Source organism: Trichosurus vulpecula, chromosome 5, assembly GCF_011100635.1.
Source record: "Trichosurus vulpecula isolate mTriVul1 chromosome 5, mTriVul1.pri, whole genome shotgun sequence".
NCBI lineage: Eukaryota > Metazoa > Chordata > Mammalia > Diprotodontia > Phalangeridae > Trichosurus > Trichosurus vulpecula.
Window position 1 is genome coordinate 205,530,282 of NC_050577.1, and position 16,734 is coordinate 205,547,015.

At 41.8% G+C, this 16,734-nt stretch overlaps 1 protein-coding gene across 4 annotated transcripts in view; it reads left to right on the forward strand.

Annotated features, from left to right (window-relative positions):
- CACNA1C (calcium voltage-gated channel subunit alpha1 C) overlaps positions 1–16,734 on the forward strand; it is a 1,048,429-nt gene that overhangs the window by 977,637 nt on the left and 54,058 nt on the right. For all 4 annotated transcript variants that reach the window (XM_036758696.1, XM_036758693.1, XM_036758694.1 and 1 more), the window contains 4 exons: positions 7,155–7,187; positions 11,364–11,492; positions 13,762–13,827; positions 16,172–16,263. In XM_036758696.1, the coding sequence (XP_036614591.1) occupies positions 7,155–7,187; positions 11,364–11,492; positions 13,762–13,827; positions 16,172–16,263 (320 nt within the window). The remainder of the gene's footprint in view (positions 1–7,154; positions 7,188–11,363; positions 11,493–13,761; positions 13,828–16,171; positions 16,264–16,734) is intronic.

Sequence of the window (16,734 nt, forward strand, 5' to 3'; positions counted from 1 at the left end):
TGATTACCTCTGTCATCCTCTTTCCTGTCCCCTTTTGAAATTCTTTTTCCTGGGGCTCTTTTTATTGCCAGTTTCTATCTCAGAGGAGAATAATATAACTATTTGAGTTATTTATTAGCTTGATGGAATCTAAACTGATGAGAAATGGTAATTTGGCAATTGGGTTTGACCTAGCTTGTATAACTATTGAAATTTTGGAGGCTTCTACAGGCAGCTTCTTAGAAAGCTGAATCTTCTAGCTTATTGTAGCCAGTGTATACAAAATCAATCATTCCTCTTTAGAGGCCTTCAATATTTATAAGTGAAAGAGATCAGTTTGATCCTTCCCGTAGAAGTGCTAGTATTATTTTTTGAATAAACATTTCTTTGGTAGAAAAAATAATGTCAGAAATTCATTCATATAAAGGAATCTAGAGACAATACAGGGTATTAGTGACAATACAGAACTCAGGTCTCTATGACTCCAGGCCCAGCACTTTGTCCACTGTACCCCCTAGCTGCCTATATTTGAAAATCACTGGTTTCCTTTATAATCTTACATATTTTATTTTATGCACTTAAAACTCTTATTCTGAGGGGTCCATAGGCCTTGGAAGACTGTTAAAGGAAGGTGTCTGGCCCAGAGGCCCAGAATAATAATTCATATTTATAAAGCACCTTAAGATTTAGAAAGAATTAAGCCATATGAGGTAGCTGGTATAAGTATTTGATCTCCAAAGATCACACAGCTAGTTTTATAGGCTCCAAACTAACTAGGCTCATTAAGGTCAAATACGGTTGGTGGAAATAGAAGTAGGCCAAATAAATTACAAGGAGTCGTCTCCAAATCCTTTGCTTTAGAAAGTGAGCTGCTGTCTTTGATCCCAAGTTCACAGGGCCGCCTCTGTTTTTGAGAATATCTTAAATTTAATTTTTAACTCACTGGAGTTCTCTAGCACCTCCATCCCTACTTTTATCTCTGGATAAGCTTGCTTCCCTTTTTTTATTTTTCCTACATCTCCTTTATCACACACACACACACACACACACACACACACACACACACACACACACACCACTCTTTCTCCTAGCTTTGCAGAATCCTTCTACAGAGAAAATAGGAATAAAAGGAGACCCAATGCTTAATTCAGCTACAGAATGATCTATCTGGGTTCATCCACCCACGGGTCAGTGCCTGTTCAGCAGATTGGGTTTGTGTTGATTTATATGCCAGAAAACTGTCAGGGCAAAAAGAAGTAAGCAGTTTACCTGAGGTTATACAAGTACCAAGAATGAACATAAGCAGAGAGAAGAGATCAGTGTCTCTCTGCCTCTCCCAAGTGCCTAATGGTAAACCAAACTCCCATAACACATTTTGCAGAGAGATGAAGAAGCATAACCATTTCCTTTGACATGCCATGAACCCATATCCTTATCGATAGTATTCTGGGATTACTTATATTTTCTGAGACACATCCCTTTGTCCTTCTCACTGTCCTTGTAACTAACTCTTTCTAGAATCCTGAATTACTTGATATTGTGAGTAGTACTAACAAACACATTTTGTTCATTTGTTTCATGTGGATTTTCAAATTTTTTTTAATGAATTGGGTGCTATTTTTCATCTCTAAGAGAACAAAAAACACCATGGCAATTTTATAACAAGTTTTTTGGTTTTTTTTTTTTTAACCTACACATTTCCTTGAAAGACAATAGTACTTGTCCCAGCTTAAAGAGCCCATCATATTGCTAGGAGAGGTATGTGGTGACCCTTGAGACTTCATCTAGTACCAACCATTTGAGCTGTCAGCTATGCAGCTGATAATAGAGGCCAGATAGATATGTGAGCCTTCAGCATTTCAGGACAGAAAGAAAGGATCAGGTAGGAGGACATCACTGTTGAGAAGCTACCAGAAACCCTAGCTTTTCTTAGTGGTGCCTTCTGAGGAAAAGAACCTCTGTTAAGTAGGTTGTCTGGATACCTATAACAAGGGACAGCTAACACGAGACACCCTTCTGCTGCCATAGCTTCAATACAGTCATATATGACAGAGCCAAGAATACTTGTAACAAGAGCATAACACAACAGATTAGGAAGGAGGAATGTAAGCTGTCTCTTTCTGACCTTGTACCTTCTCACTGTTATTTTCCCCTGGTTTTATCCTGTTTTCTTCCCTTCCCTTCTATTCCTTTATCTCTCTTCCTTTTCTTCTCATTCTTGGCCTTTGACCGTTTCTCCATCTCCTCATTCCACAATCAAAATCAAAATGTCCCTCCTAAGGCACTTTGCTTTGTCTCCACCTACTTCACAATTTGGAGAGCATTTGACCTCTTTCCTACTTCTCTGGGCTTAGCAATCCTGACACCCCAGTTCCTGAGTGTTTTCTTTCTTATTGATGATTGCTGCTTATGCTTACATGCCGGCTATCAAAATTTGGCACCAAGTATACCTGAAGTCCTCTAGCCCCTTTAGTTTCTGCTGGTCTTCTCCCTCTCTTTTCATGTCTCCAAACTAGGATTAGCTTTGGTCTGTCTCCAACAACTTCAAACACCTCTCTCTTCCAATATACCCACGCATACTAAGGTATCTCTCATTGCTGATTAGGCAAGGTTAGAAGCAGTTTAGTGGTAGCAAAGAGGGAAGGCCCAGAGGGAGTTGGAACAAAGCTTTAAAATAACATGGATTCACTCCCAGCCACACCCTTGGGGCCTGACAGAATTGATGGTCGGCAAAGTAACCCAGAGAGTACCATTAAGGGACTAGTGAAAGACTACCTGCACCTGCACTTCTCTTTTTATTAGGCTTTTCCAGAGGAACTCAACAGTCTATATTCTTTTACTGGTGGCTCAAAATCTCAAAGGGCCTCACATGGACTGTCCAGGCCTCATTCTGCCCTTTGTCACTGTGGGCCAGCAGGGTCACAGAACCATAGAATCCAAAAGCTGGAAGAAACCTCCAAGGTCATCTAGCCCACCTTTATAGGAATTCTTTCTACATCTCCAGCCTATGTTTGAAGACCTCCATTGGGGAGGGGGAGACGTCACTGTTTCTTGGCCACTCATTTTCGCTTTGGGACAGTTCTAATCATAGACATATTTTTCATGACCTGAAACCTAAATCTACTTCTCCTCTGTAACTTCTACCCCATGCTCCTGGCCTTTTAGGCCAATGAGAACAAGTTGAATTCCTCTAACATATAACAGTCCTTCAAACATTTAAAGATTGCCCAAACATGTCAGACTTCCCACAGAGGTACTCAGAATCTGCCAGCTGCTCTTTTAGGTCATCTATATCCCCTTTTCCAGACAGGGGAAGAAGGCTGCAGTGATTTGCAATCCCAGGAAATCCTAGAGAGACATCAAGATTTGTTTGAGGACCCAATTCACACATATACCACAGGTTATTAAGCTGTTTTGTATGTCATAGACCCATTTGAGTCTGGTGAAGATTGTGGATTCCTTCTCAGAATCATACCTATTGTTTGCATTCCTAATTAAAGACACTACTAAATTTCATTAGAGGTCAGTAAAAATAAAGACATCATTTTTTCATCCAAGTTCCCAGACTCCCCTAAAATTTATCAGCAGATCTCTTGAGGGTTAGTGGATCCCAAGTGAATCTCTTAATATAGAAAGTATTAGAACTGGAAGGAACCTTCCAGGGGTGGGGAACCTGTGGCCTTCTACGTCCTCAAGTGCAGCCTTTTCACCAAGTCCAGGTTTTACAGAACAAATACTTCTATTAAGGGTATTTTGTTCTGTGAAGTTTGGATTCAGTCAAAGGGCCACACTTGAGGACCTAGAGGGCCGCATGTGGCCTTGAGGCCACAGGTTCCCCAGCCCTGATCTAGTCTAACCCTTCACTTTACATACGAAAAGACTGCTAGGGTGACTTGTCCAGCATCTCTTGACTGTTTAGTTGTGGTTATTGGTCATATAGACCTATCCTGCCTAGAGACCAGGTAACTCTGCTAACTCTCATCCCACAACCCTCCTAGGTCTTGTACAATTAACCAAGGATCCATTCCCTAATAGCTATGAAATATTTTTTTTAACTCCAGGAGGAAAATGCAGTGATTAGGAAACCTGTCTCAGCAGTTGACAGCCACACAGTTATCCTTTCTCTATCCCTGTCCTAATGGGAATTTTGCCTCATCTGCCTTTTGACATCTGGGACCCCATCCCTTGGGATCCCAAACATGGAACACTGAGAAGTGTAAGGAAACAATAGTAACAACCACAGATACTTCTCAAGCACCCATTATGTACAGAGCTCTGGGCTAGGTGCTGGAGAAGATAACAAAGTTTAGAAAGGACGTAGTCCCTGAAACACAATCCTAGAAGAGATTTCATCTTCTCAGGCATGCTTCACAATCTCAATCATTTTGCCCCTGGAACTTAAAAACACGGAACAGAAGTAACTCTTAGCCATAAGGGGGAAACGGATCCTTTATTAACTCTCCACTGCTGTCCATATTGCAATTTGTAGTTATGCCAAATAAGGATAATTTGCATAAGTTAATTGAAGTACAGTTATTTACTTTTTTTTAATTTGCTCTTAACCTACAGCTGGAACCTGTCACTAGGAGTCTCTGAAAATTTCCCCTCTCTGTCTCTTAGATACGGAGTGATAATAACCTGTTCTTAGTCACACCATTTGCATCTACAAATGGAGTTAACTACTCTAGTATCTCACAGCCCCAGAAAATTGCAGTCTGGTTAAGAAAGAGAGATGTGGGGGAATGACTGCTCAGTAATTCACCCTGTGGGTAGTGTTCATGGAGACATTTACCCCATTAAAACCTGGTCATTTTAAGTAATCTGAGAGAACTGGCACTTAAGGTTCCCATCAGAAGGTAAAGGCTCAAAAAGTCCCTGGGCCCAGGAATTCCATAATAGAAGACTTTAAGGAAACTTACTATATATACATTCCTTCTAGGTTTCAGTGTTTGCAGAATGGACTCATAGAGAATGAATTAATGAATGAATGAATGAATGAATTTCAGCTTCTTCGGACTATTCCCAAAATGCTAACCTAAAAAGCTGCCATCAGCAGATGCAATGAAACCCAATGCTGTCTTTCACATAACCAATGATTGTCATTTACCACCAGGCAAGGCTTAAGGAACAAGGAGAGTATCCAGGAAGTAACTTTTTGGGACCAACCAATGAATGAGCCAGATTGGAAGTTCCTAGAGGATAAGCATGTAATGCCTAGCTCAATATCATACACATTTTAGGTTTTCAATGAGGATTTTTTGATTTGATAATTTTGCTAAATGGCTTTAGTGGGTTTTCAAACTAGTCTCCATTTTGATCATATTGCAGAGGGGGATGACCCAGAGGATAATCCAGCCACAGAGTAACTTGCTTGTTTTGGTGCTCCATGCCACTGGGTGGAGCCAAGAGAAGGTCAAAGGCCCAACCTCCCTAGTAACTGGACTAGATAGGCTCTAAGGTTCCTTCCAGCTCTAAATCAATGATCTCATGTTTATCATGGTGCGGTTGCATCTAGTTTACTGAAGCCTACTCCCCTGCAGCAGGGAACAGGGAACTTCCCTCTTAATGCTCCATCTGGTTATTATAGAAGAGCTACACACACTCTGCTCCTTTAACAACACCAAGTCACTCTGGGAGTCATCAGTCTGACTATCACTTGTTTGGCACTAGAAATCGTTGCAAAAGGTTTTCTTCATACATTATCAAGATACATGATAAAATGTCCTTTCTGGGGGATGTGTGTGTGTGTGTGTGTGTGTGTGTGTGTGTGTGTGTGTATGTGTCTGTCTGTCCATTTCCTTGTCTGTCTTTTGGTGCTATGCTTTAGCTTATTGACCAAATACCAGTGATCCCAGACAAACCAGAGAAATGGATCAACCAGAAATCACCTTGGCATCCAGTAATGATTGTGAAGCAGAAACCCAAAGTCCAAACCGTGTTTTCTAAATGACCTGCAGACCCTCTGTCTCCTTTCCTTCCCTTGACCATTACCATCCCACCCTTGCAAATACAAACAAACAAAAAACAACCAAGCTACCAACTTGTTATGGAAAGAAAAGAAAAAAATCAGTTGAGAAACCTGATAACAGAAAATTTTGTTTTCCATCTTTAAAAAAATGTCTAGCTGGGCACATTTTCATTGTATAGAAATTCCATCTCATGTTTTCTTTGTTTGTACATTAAAAACAAAAACACAAGAGCAACCACCTGAAAGAGGAAGGTAAAAACTAAAAAAAATAACTATAGATCAACAATTCAGATCTCCTAGAAGTGGCCTCTGTAGGAAGTCTATCACAGGTAATTTCAGATCCAGAGTGGGGGGGGGGGGAGGACCCAATAATCTCTTTTTCCAAAGTAAACTCCAAAGCATTATGGAAAGATATTAGCATAGGAGACCTACCTATAGGCCAATTTATTGTGTCTTCTATTGTCAAATTAATCCAGCAGTCAAAACCCAGAGAATGGCTTTTAAGGAGTGTTCCGAGGAACCATGCAGACATATGGACCTAAATTCTAGTAACTGAGGAGAGTGATTGCCTAGGAAAAATATCCTCCATCTTGCCTAAAGACTAAGTTCTGGGAATCAGCACTCTGGAAGGTATAGGAGGGTGCTTCTTTCCTCAGATTCTACAAGAATCAATAGATCTCAGTTCTCCTCAAGACCCAGATGTCCATTGCCCAGTGTTTAAGCTTCTTTGCCCAAAGAGAAGTGGAAAAAGATGAGGGTAAAGCATAAGCAAAGCTTTTCTCAACTGGTTTCCCCAGAGAGTTGACAGTCCCACAGCCCCAAGCTGTCACATATTGAATTGGGAATCACAAAATAACATGATTTACATATCTAACATAGGGTGGGCCAGAAACCAGTCAATTTATCTAATTAGCGACAGGACATAGTCTTTCCAGTAAAGGAAGTTCTTCCTAAAGCTTGCTCAAGGGGGAGTAAAAGAAATCTCTAAAATGGTAGCCATACCCAGACAATTTACAATTCCTGGGACAACTGAGAACCTGACAGGCCTACTCTTTCGTGTTTTTTTTTTGTATTTTTGTTTTTGCCACTTGCTTCCTTTTGCCCTCTTCTGCCACAGTGTTGCTCCTGTGTTAGCCAAGACCTAGAATACTAGGGCCTCTTCACTGGAGACTTATTACAGCTTATCTCTGTCTGCCTTCCTTTAAAGCCAGCTGAACATACCCAATGCTCTCCCTCTATGGTAAGACCAAACATACAGACCACGCTCCCAGCTTCTGTGACACTCCTAACACACTTCTCACTCTGTTGTCCACCCCAGTCACAAGAAACTCTGAGCCCCGAGTTCCCTCTGCATGAACCCACTGTGCCGTGTTTCCATACCTGCCTGGTGTCACATGAGCTGTGAATATGCTGTACATGTGGTGGTGTTTTTTACCTTCATATGTCATGAGCTTTCCGTTGGGTGAAGCTTCCCTGTTGTCCTGCCTTTCTAATGAGCTACTAGGAGAGAATAAGACACAGAGACAATTTCCTGTTAGATACATTAGTGAGTCAATTGGCTGTGCTATCTAACTTTGATCCAAGATGGGGGGAATAATGTTGCTGGTCCAGCTGGTCAAGAAGGCTGGAAAAAAATTATTTTATTTTTTTGGTTTGGTTTTTTTTGGAGGGGGGAAGGCAGGGCAATTGGGGTTAAGTGACTTGCCCAAGGTCACACAGCTAGTATGTCAGGTGTCTGAGGTCAGTTTTGAACTCAAGTCCTCCTGACTCCAGGGCCAGTGTTCTACTCACTGCACCACCTAGCTGACCCAAAATTAATTATTTTAAGCATATTAGGAGTTAATGCACTTATTTGCCTACCTCTTAGAAGGAGCTCATGCTGCAAGACTGAAAGACAATATATGTCCAACTAAGTGGCATATTGGTCCCCCTTGAGATGTTAAAAAAAAAAACAAGAAGGCCTCCAACATGGTAGAGTGCTCCTCTATGCAGAATTTATGAAAAGAGAAAAAAACAGACAAGAATTACACAGGATAAGAAAACATGGAGGGATTGCAATCTGCATCAGAGACCATTAGATCAAAGATCCAATAAATTACTCAAAGTAATTACCTGGTTTCCATTTCCCCTAAGGCTAGATCCTGGAAGGAAAAGGAGCTTCTTAAGGGAGATTCAGACATTTCTCTGCCTTCTTTAAGACTAGGCTAAGTCTCTCTCCCATAGCCTGGAGGCATGAGAATGGTGGACTAGACTAAATGATGGGGGAAGGAGAGAAGGGCAGAGGTTACTTACCTGAGGATCCTATCATTTTCCCCCTGGGAAAAAAAAAGTCATGAGACCTGATATTAATCTTTGTGTTTATCTGAGAGATTGCCTCCTATGTAATGTTTGCAGATGCACACACTTTAAAAAGACCAAGTCAATTCCCTGTTCTAGCCTATGCAGTAGTCAGTAACTACCGAGCATCTAAGGGCAAGACACATTAGGGACTCATTAGGATTAACCAATTCAGCTGAACAGTTCTCCAATATAGGCCATCCTGGGTCCTATGCCTCAGGTGAGAGGAAACTGACAGAACTTGTGCTTTGGATTTTTCTAGCTCTTGGCAATCAGCCTTTGAAACTGTCTTCCTATTACATCATAATTAATTTTATTAGAAGAAATTATAACGGCCCAAGAAGAAATGTGTTTATCCTATAAATTGAGCAGCATTAGCAAATTATAGTCAACAGGGAAAGTTCTAAAAAATAGAATAGAGTTCATTCTGCAGGATTTGGTTTGGTATTTGTTTTTTTTTTAAACTCATCAGAATGAGATGCCCCAGTGGCACCAACTTTTCAAACTCTTGACAGTCACAGCTGGATCTCCCACTCAGGATTATTCTCTTTACATTTTTCCTTCCCTCCTGAACATGGTGAAACTGACAGCCAAGCTACAAAATCTTAAATTTTCTCTTCAAACACCTCTGGGGAAAGGCAACCTCTTTTTAAGAAAAAAACATAGAATTTCAAACAGATACACGGATGATAGAAATAGAGATTAAGGACATCAAAAACTTCAAAATATACAGGCTAGAGACCTAGGGGTATGAGAAAGATTGGTTGCCGACCATCCCCCACCAGTGTCTTCTGCAGTCTACCAGAGATGCCCAGGATATTCAAACTGGAAGGAACCAGAATGCCAGGAGTTTAGAAAACCACAAACTTTCTGTCTCCTGGAGTGGGCAGAATAACTGGGTGAAAGAAGTGTCTTTTCCTGAAGGGTCTGAGGAGTAGAACAGAAATCTATTTACTGAGATGGTTCAGATATGGTCCTGCCCAGAGAAGAGCATAAAACACTATTCCATTGTTTCCAATTTTTATTAGCCTTTTATGGGGTCCTTTATCCCATTTTTGAATAGGAGTGAGGGTTAGGTACAAATAAAGTATCTATCCTCCACATATATGCCTCCAAGTTATTGCTGGTCAATAAGCCGTGAAGTTGGACAAATATTGCCTTTAAGGTCTCAAGTGCATTTCAGTGCATATATCTGAAGCTTGGACACAGCTAAGGAGCGATTTGCTGGGAAATAGTTAATATCTTTTGCAAAGCAACCAGGGGAAACCGTTTGTTGGTGAGGTCAATAGTAAGACAAACACAGCTGCCCTTGGGCTGATGAGTTTTCCTCTTTTGTGGGAGTGGGAAGAGATGTAGGCTTGGAAGCAACAACAGGAAATCTAATGAGTCTGTTCTCTCCTGGTCCTGACAGCAGGAGGAGCAGTGGCAGGGGTTGGGTGAGCTGCACTAGTTTGGGTGGGGAAGGGGGTGTAAAGACAGATACATTGAACCTTCTTGGAGATACTTCCCACCTGAGCAGAGCAGGCAAGCTGGATAAATGGAAGAGAGTGGTGAGTCTACATATTTCTATGTCGTCTTTGTAGTTCTGAGTTCCAGAAGCAGAGAAAATCAGAGGTGAACATCCCACCTCACTTTCCTGGGCACTAGTTGTCCAAGGTCCTGGGGCAAACAGAACTGAAAGTTTATCCTTCAGCTCACATTGGAGCCATAAACCCTAAGACTATTTTGATCTCATTTACCCATCTCTTCCTTCATCACCGCCCCCCCTTGAAAGCAGACTCCCCCAAGGATAATGTTTAGGAAGATGGTGTTTCCCAAGGCAGAACATCTCTCTTCAAATAAGATGAAGCCGATCAGCTCACCAAGTGCAATAGTGGCTCCCTTTAGAAAGTATCAGAGTCAGATACAGGTCCCTGGCCAAAGGAGAGAAGGGAAATGGTAAGCAGTAAGGTAGAGAATTACATACATCATATATATGTATGTGTGTGTGTCTATATATATATATATATATATATATATACATATACATACATATACATACATACAGATATATATATATATATATATATATATATATATATATATAATAAAATGGGGTGGGGGGAGCTATCTGTAAGGATATGACTAGGCTTTGAGTAAAGGCTATGGAGTTGTTCATCCTTCATTTTTGAAGATGACCAGGTTGTGAGAAGTGTTAGTGCCTCTACAGCCAGAGGACATGCTAGAGACCCTGGAACAATGCTGGCTAGACAATTAGTCTAAGGGGCAGTCGGACCCTACTCATTATGGACGTTCCTTGCTCATAATCCTTACCTCTTCCAGTTCTATTGAATTTGAATCCTAGGATATAAGCCCCCTAGAACAATGCCCCTTTCCACCTCCCCACAGATCCACCCAGACTTCTTAGGAGAGAGCCAGTGCCAGCAGCAGAAGGCAAGAATATCAGTCCTTTATGGAAAAAAGTCCTGATTCATAGACAAGGCCCACTCAAGACTTGGAGCCCCTTGGCAAAGCCAGACTAAGGGCAGTATAATGCTGTATCATTGTGCCAGTGAGGTCAGGGACTAGTCCTAGAACAAGAGCTTTTCATAATAGCAATTTCTTCTGAACCTTCTTCAATAACTAAAATGAAAGGTTTTTCAACTATACCAAAATTTGAGACTGAAGGTTTAAAAAGAGAGAGGATTAAGTGAGTGAGTGAGAGAGGAAGTGTTCCGAAATAAAGTCCTGACTCCAGGGAACGTAGACTTAGGAACACCTAGGCATGGTTCTGCTCTTCAAAGAACCCTGCCTAGAGACAACTTGATCTTGGGTTGCCAGGTAGCATGCATGGACCAAGGGAAGGACTGAGCATGGAGACTCACCAGAGAGCAGTCTGTATACAACCTGAGGACAGATTCTGGGAAATAGGAAAAGGAACCAAAGAAAGAAACAGAGTGCAGCTAACCCCACCCCACACTTACCAATCCCCTGCCTCAACCAGGCATTGCTTTCTTGGAGCAGGGCTCCTACCCTCCATCCCCATCCCTTCTCTCTCTGGCTATGTTAACTACTACCTCATGTTACCAATGGATTCCAGAATGCAGAGGAGAACTCCCGGATCTCCATCACCTTCTTCCGGCTCTTCCGGGTCATGCGTCTTGTCAAATTGCTGAGCCGTGGGGAAGGCATCCGGACCCTGCTCTGGACTTTCATCAAATCTTTCCAGGTATTCCCACTCTTTCTCCACCTACAAGCAACAGCTTAAAAACAACATTAGGAAAGATTTTCTTACCTGACGGAGAAGAGATATTGTAAGATACTTCGTTGAAATTTACTTTCCCCTAAATAAGGCATACCTTGAATATTTGATATATCTGTTAAGTAGTTGTCACTTTCCTCTTCAGAGATGAATGTATTTCGACATACGTACCTATTCATTCAACTAATTAAACACTCCCAAGGAAAGAGAGAAGAGTTCTGATATCCCCCTAATAGAGAAGGATAAGCACCATTTGACTTAGTAGGTACAGGATTGCTTGGGTTCTTCAACTGAGTATGGCAAAGTAATTCCTCTTTTAATTACCTGCCTATTTATAAAAAGAGGGAGAATATTTATAAAAAGAAGATGTGGCTATAAATGAAGTTATAAAGAAAGTTAAGAAAAAAACCACCATCCTTATGTTAAGTACTTCGAATTTCTTGACCATATGTGAACTATAGTTGCCTGGCCTCCATCGGCAGAGAAGCCCTGACAACGTAGCAGAGGATGAGAAGACTTTTATCCTAGGTTGTCAGCACCACTCTCGGTCATCTCAAATCAAGGAAACTCGACAACACTGCAATATGGCCTTCTTTGTCCTCAGAACTGGACTCTACCATTGGGGAAAAGGTGGTAGGACCTAGAATCTATTTCTGAGCCTGGGCAGAAGCCATCACAGTGGAAAGGAATGTCTGTTTGGCCTTCAGACATCTGCCTTGACCCAGAGTCAAAGCTGAGAGACAAAACCAGAACTGGACCAAAGTTATGACCCCAAATTCTAAAACCTGATTTTAAAAAATTCTTTAGTTTTTTTTCATTATCAATCATTTGTTTTAACCTTGCAACAAATATGCATAGTCAAAACAGCATCCTTCTAACAAATATATATATATATACATATATATATATATACACATATATATATATATACACATATATATATAATATAAGGTCTTAAGATTGTCATGAAAAACCCAATGGGTGCTAGCTACTTCTAGTTAGCTTTACCCCTTACTATTAGCCACTCCGGGCTCCAGGCTTGCTGAAGCAGTATCCTTCACTCCCATCAGCCAGTCCCTTTGCTGGAACTGAGAAACAAGTGTCTCTTAAGTGTCAAGACTTGGGACCAGAGGACAGAGGAAGAGTATATGTCTACTGCTTCCTAACCGATGCTAGTTTCAGTACCTCAAGTAGGGTAATCATTAAATGTTATCCACTCAATATGTTTGTTAAATGACCTCTATGGTCTCTTATAGCTCCCAGTCTATGGTCCTGTGATTTCTAGAGAAGTTAAATAAATTTAATGAAAGTGACAGAGGTCTTATATCCCTAAGCCAACTAGAACAAAGACTAAAGGCCTTAACCCCTGGGCTCAATCCTGGGCTGTGGGACCTACAGACCCAGCATCCTGGAGTAGTTAGTGGAAGGGAACAAAACCCAATCTGGGGTGAGTTGTGAAGGTGCTTCCTCTAGTTAGAGGAGGAAGGGTGGGACTTGGAGATTGGACCTGTAGCTTACTCAATGTGGATCTGCAGTGACATCTAGTGGTGGTGAGAACTGATAGCTAACACTTTGTGTTGTGTTTTGTCCTGACTTTTTTCCAGCACAAGGCACAGTACTTGTTTTGTGTCTTCCAGAGAGGGGACTGAGGCCTGCAGAGATCCAGTTACAGGCTGCCCAGCAAGTGATTCAAACAAGCTGGGGTTTAAAATCCCACTAGCTCATCTCTTGATCCTTTCTTCAGAGAACCAATAACATGATCTCAGAATTAAAAAGAACTCTTAGCTACTATGTAGTCCAATCTGCCCCTGCTGAGATCTACCTCTTTGACTTCCCTCCGTAAAGGTCCACCAGGTCCTTGTTATCTTCAGTAGTACCTTGTACCACGGGGTTGTGTCAGGAGGTCTGCCAGGTCCTTGTTATGATGGGTGGTACCTTGTACCATGGGACTATGTCAGGAGGTCCACCAGGTCCTTGTTATGATGGGTGGTACCTTGTACCACAGGGCTACATCAGGAGGTCCACCAGGTCATTGTTATGATGGGTGGTACCTTGTATCACAGGGCTATGTCAGGAGGTCCACCAGAGTCTTATTCTGATGGATGGAATCTTGCACCACATCTTGTCTCCAGCATTAGCTGCCTATGCAGCATCTTCCTGGGAGTGGGGCAGGATGCAGTGGGCCAACTTTTTCATGAAAGGCTGCAGCACAGAAGTCTTATTCATTTTCTTCCAGGCTCTACCCTATGTGGCTCTTCTGATAGTGATGTTGTTCTTCATCTATGCTGTCATTGGAATGCAGGTAGGAGATACATCAAGAATTCACACGCCTCTGGCTCCATCCCCGCACACAGACCTCTCTCTCCCTCCCTTTCCTTCTTTCTCTCTTCTTTTTATTCCCTCTGCCTGTCTTCTTCCTCTTCCTCCTCCTCTTTTCTCCCCTCTCCCTCCACAATGTAAAGCCGAGGGTTTTTTCCCCCTTGAAGTCCAAAACAGAATTCTGCATGCCAGATCTAATCACTACTTCAGCATGGGTGGGTGACCAAATAGACACAAATAAATTCCACAAACACTTAGTAAGTATGTCCTACGTGCAGAACACTGTTAGGCAAACCTTAGATAGGATGAGATCTCTCAGCCGCTTTTCTTGTGATTCTAAAACTTTTTTCTGCTATTGTCAGTGAGGAATATTGCCAAATTCTATGTTAGACCCTTTTTGGAGGCTGCACCCCAAGGATGTGTTAAAAGGGCACATCTCCTTTTGCTAATCAGTGCCAGAAATTCAATTCAGCATTCACTAAGTGCCTGATCTGTGGATGGCGCTGTGAGAGCCAATAGGAACATCCTGAAGGGGCTGTCATTCTACTTCAAAGGTGAAAGATACAACTCATTAAAAGATAAATAAACACAAAGTCATTTGAAAAGGGAAAGCATACTAATAAATGGTTTGGAGTTAGGAAGAGATAAGGAAAATTTCTATGTATGTGGTAGAACCTGAGCTGACCCTTGGGAAGCTAAGGATTCAAGAAATGAAGAAGATGTGGCAATGCATTCCAAGAATGAAGGGTGCAGGTAGGATGGGGGGTGACTATGTAAGTACACAAAAGTGATAGAAATTTGGAGAGTGACTAGTAATTCAGCTTGGCTGGAACACAAGGCATGTGAAGGACCATGATTTGAAATAAGTTAGGAAAGGAGGTTGAAGCCAAATTGTTGAAGTCTTTAAATGGCAGGCTTCGTATTTTATGCTGGAGGAAATAGGGACCCGCCAAAACGTTTTGAGCAAGAAACTGACTTGGTCAAACCCGTGCTTTAGGAAGATTAGTTTGGCAGCTGTGTAAGAGAAGAGATAGAAGGGAGCAGACCAGAAACAGAAAGGTTATTACAATTGCCCAAGAGAGAGAGGAAGAGAAAGAAGGACTGAACAAAAATTGTAATTGTGTGAATGGAGAGCAAGCAGATGTGAACGGCATTGTGGATGGTCATTAAAACAGGCAATGCATTGGAGGTAGAGGATTTAAAAAAAGAGAAGAGATGAAAATGTCTTTCAGGTCGTAAACCTAACTCTGCATACACAATGTGACCTCTACAACCTTATCAGACTAAGATAGACTAAGAAGCTGGACTATCCTCTCCCAGCATGAAGAAAGGGATCTCTGTCCTAGCCAAACACGCCAAAAAACGTTACAGCAGCAACCTAAGGGACCAATACTGCTGTCTTCAAGTCACTGGGGTGTCCTTTTCCTCCATCCACCAAAGGTTCAATTTGGACAAAGTTGAGTGGTTTTTGTTTTGCACAAAAAGGCATTGTTAGTTGGAACTGGAGCTTGGGGGCCTCTTTCTAAGAGGGAAATTGAAGAACCAAGCCAGGCCCAGACAAGAGCACTGACTTGTAGTATGCTGTAAGTAGATCCAACAGATTCCTCTGGTCTCATCTCAAAGACCCTAAAAGTTAAAGCCAAGAAGAAATTAGTCCCTTCTTGCAGACCTGCGGCCAGCCATTCTGTCCAGTCCTATGGGCAGGCCAACCAGGGCTTTGTCCCAGGATGCTGAATTTTAAAAACACTGACAACAGTTGGAGTCAACGAACATTAAGTGCACACCATGTGCAAGCCTTTGTGCTAAGTGCTGGGGATACAAAGAAATCACAGCCCCTGCCCTCAAGGGGCTGACATTCTGTGGGGGCAGTAGTACTTATAGTCCTACAGCCAGTTGAAATAGCTGAGCTTAGCACTTGCTTAGCAAGAAAAATTAAAAGGGGAAAATAACAGTTTTTTTGGTGGTGTTTGTCACAAGCATAGAATTGCTGATTATAGTTCTGATTCTGATGCTGCCTAAGAGCAGAAAATCCTATGCCCAGAAGCCAAGTCAGGATCCTTCAGAGATCAACTGGGCACTTAGATGGCAGGGTGGGGGGGAAATAATTAGGTGGGAGAAATTGGGGATAAAGGTTAGAGAGGACAGTTGTGGCTTGCTGTCCCTAGAAATGTTGCTTGGTAGCCTAGGTGTCATGGGAATTTGTCTAGCCTGTCATGTGAAAACCATCTCTCACTGTAGGATTTGACAATCAAGTAGCATTTATGGATTGTAGATGGGAACCAGGGGCCTAACCAACCCTGTCACAGACTCCTTCTTCCCTCTCTTAGGTGTTTGGCAAAATTGCCCTGAATGACACCACAGAAATCAATCGAAACAACAACTTTCAAACCTTCCCTCAAGCTGTGCTGCTGCTCTTCAGGTGGGTAACTCAGGAATGCAGCTGTAAATATTTTAAAACCACCAGGTGGCATTGGAGACTAAGGCAGGTTCAGATATGAATCACAGCCCACCAGGAGAATGATCGTCATACCCATGTATGGGAATTCATTCCTTCTTCCATTCCTGTGGCTGGAGCTTCCCTAGCAAATCCCTTTTTGGGGCACTTAATTAAAAAATCCATTAAACTCATCTCTATTAAATATGTAACTCCAAACTCCAGGTTCAGCCCCTCTCTCCCGAAAACTGAACCAAATTCTCATCTCTAAATCGGGGAATCCTCCTCCTTCATGTATAGTAACTCTTAAGTAAAAATACAATAGACAGTTTTGGTTTATATTGAACAACATTTCCATCACATTTAAAGGCTTAGAAGTAAACAAGCATATTAAGAACAAAGGCTAATGCTTCCTAAACTCAGAGTGAAGCAGGAAGTTTAGAGTGGATAATTCAT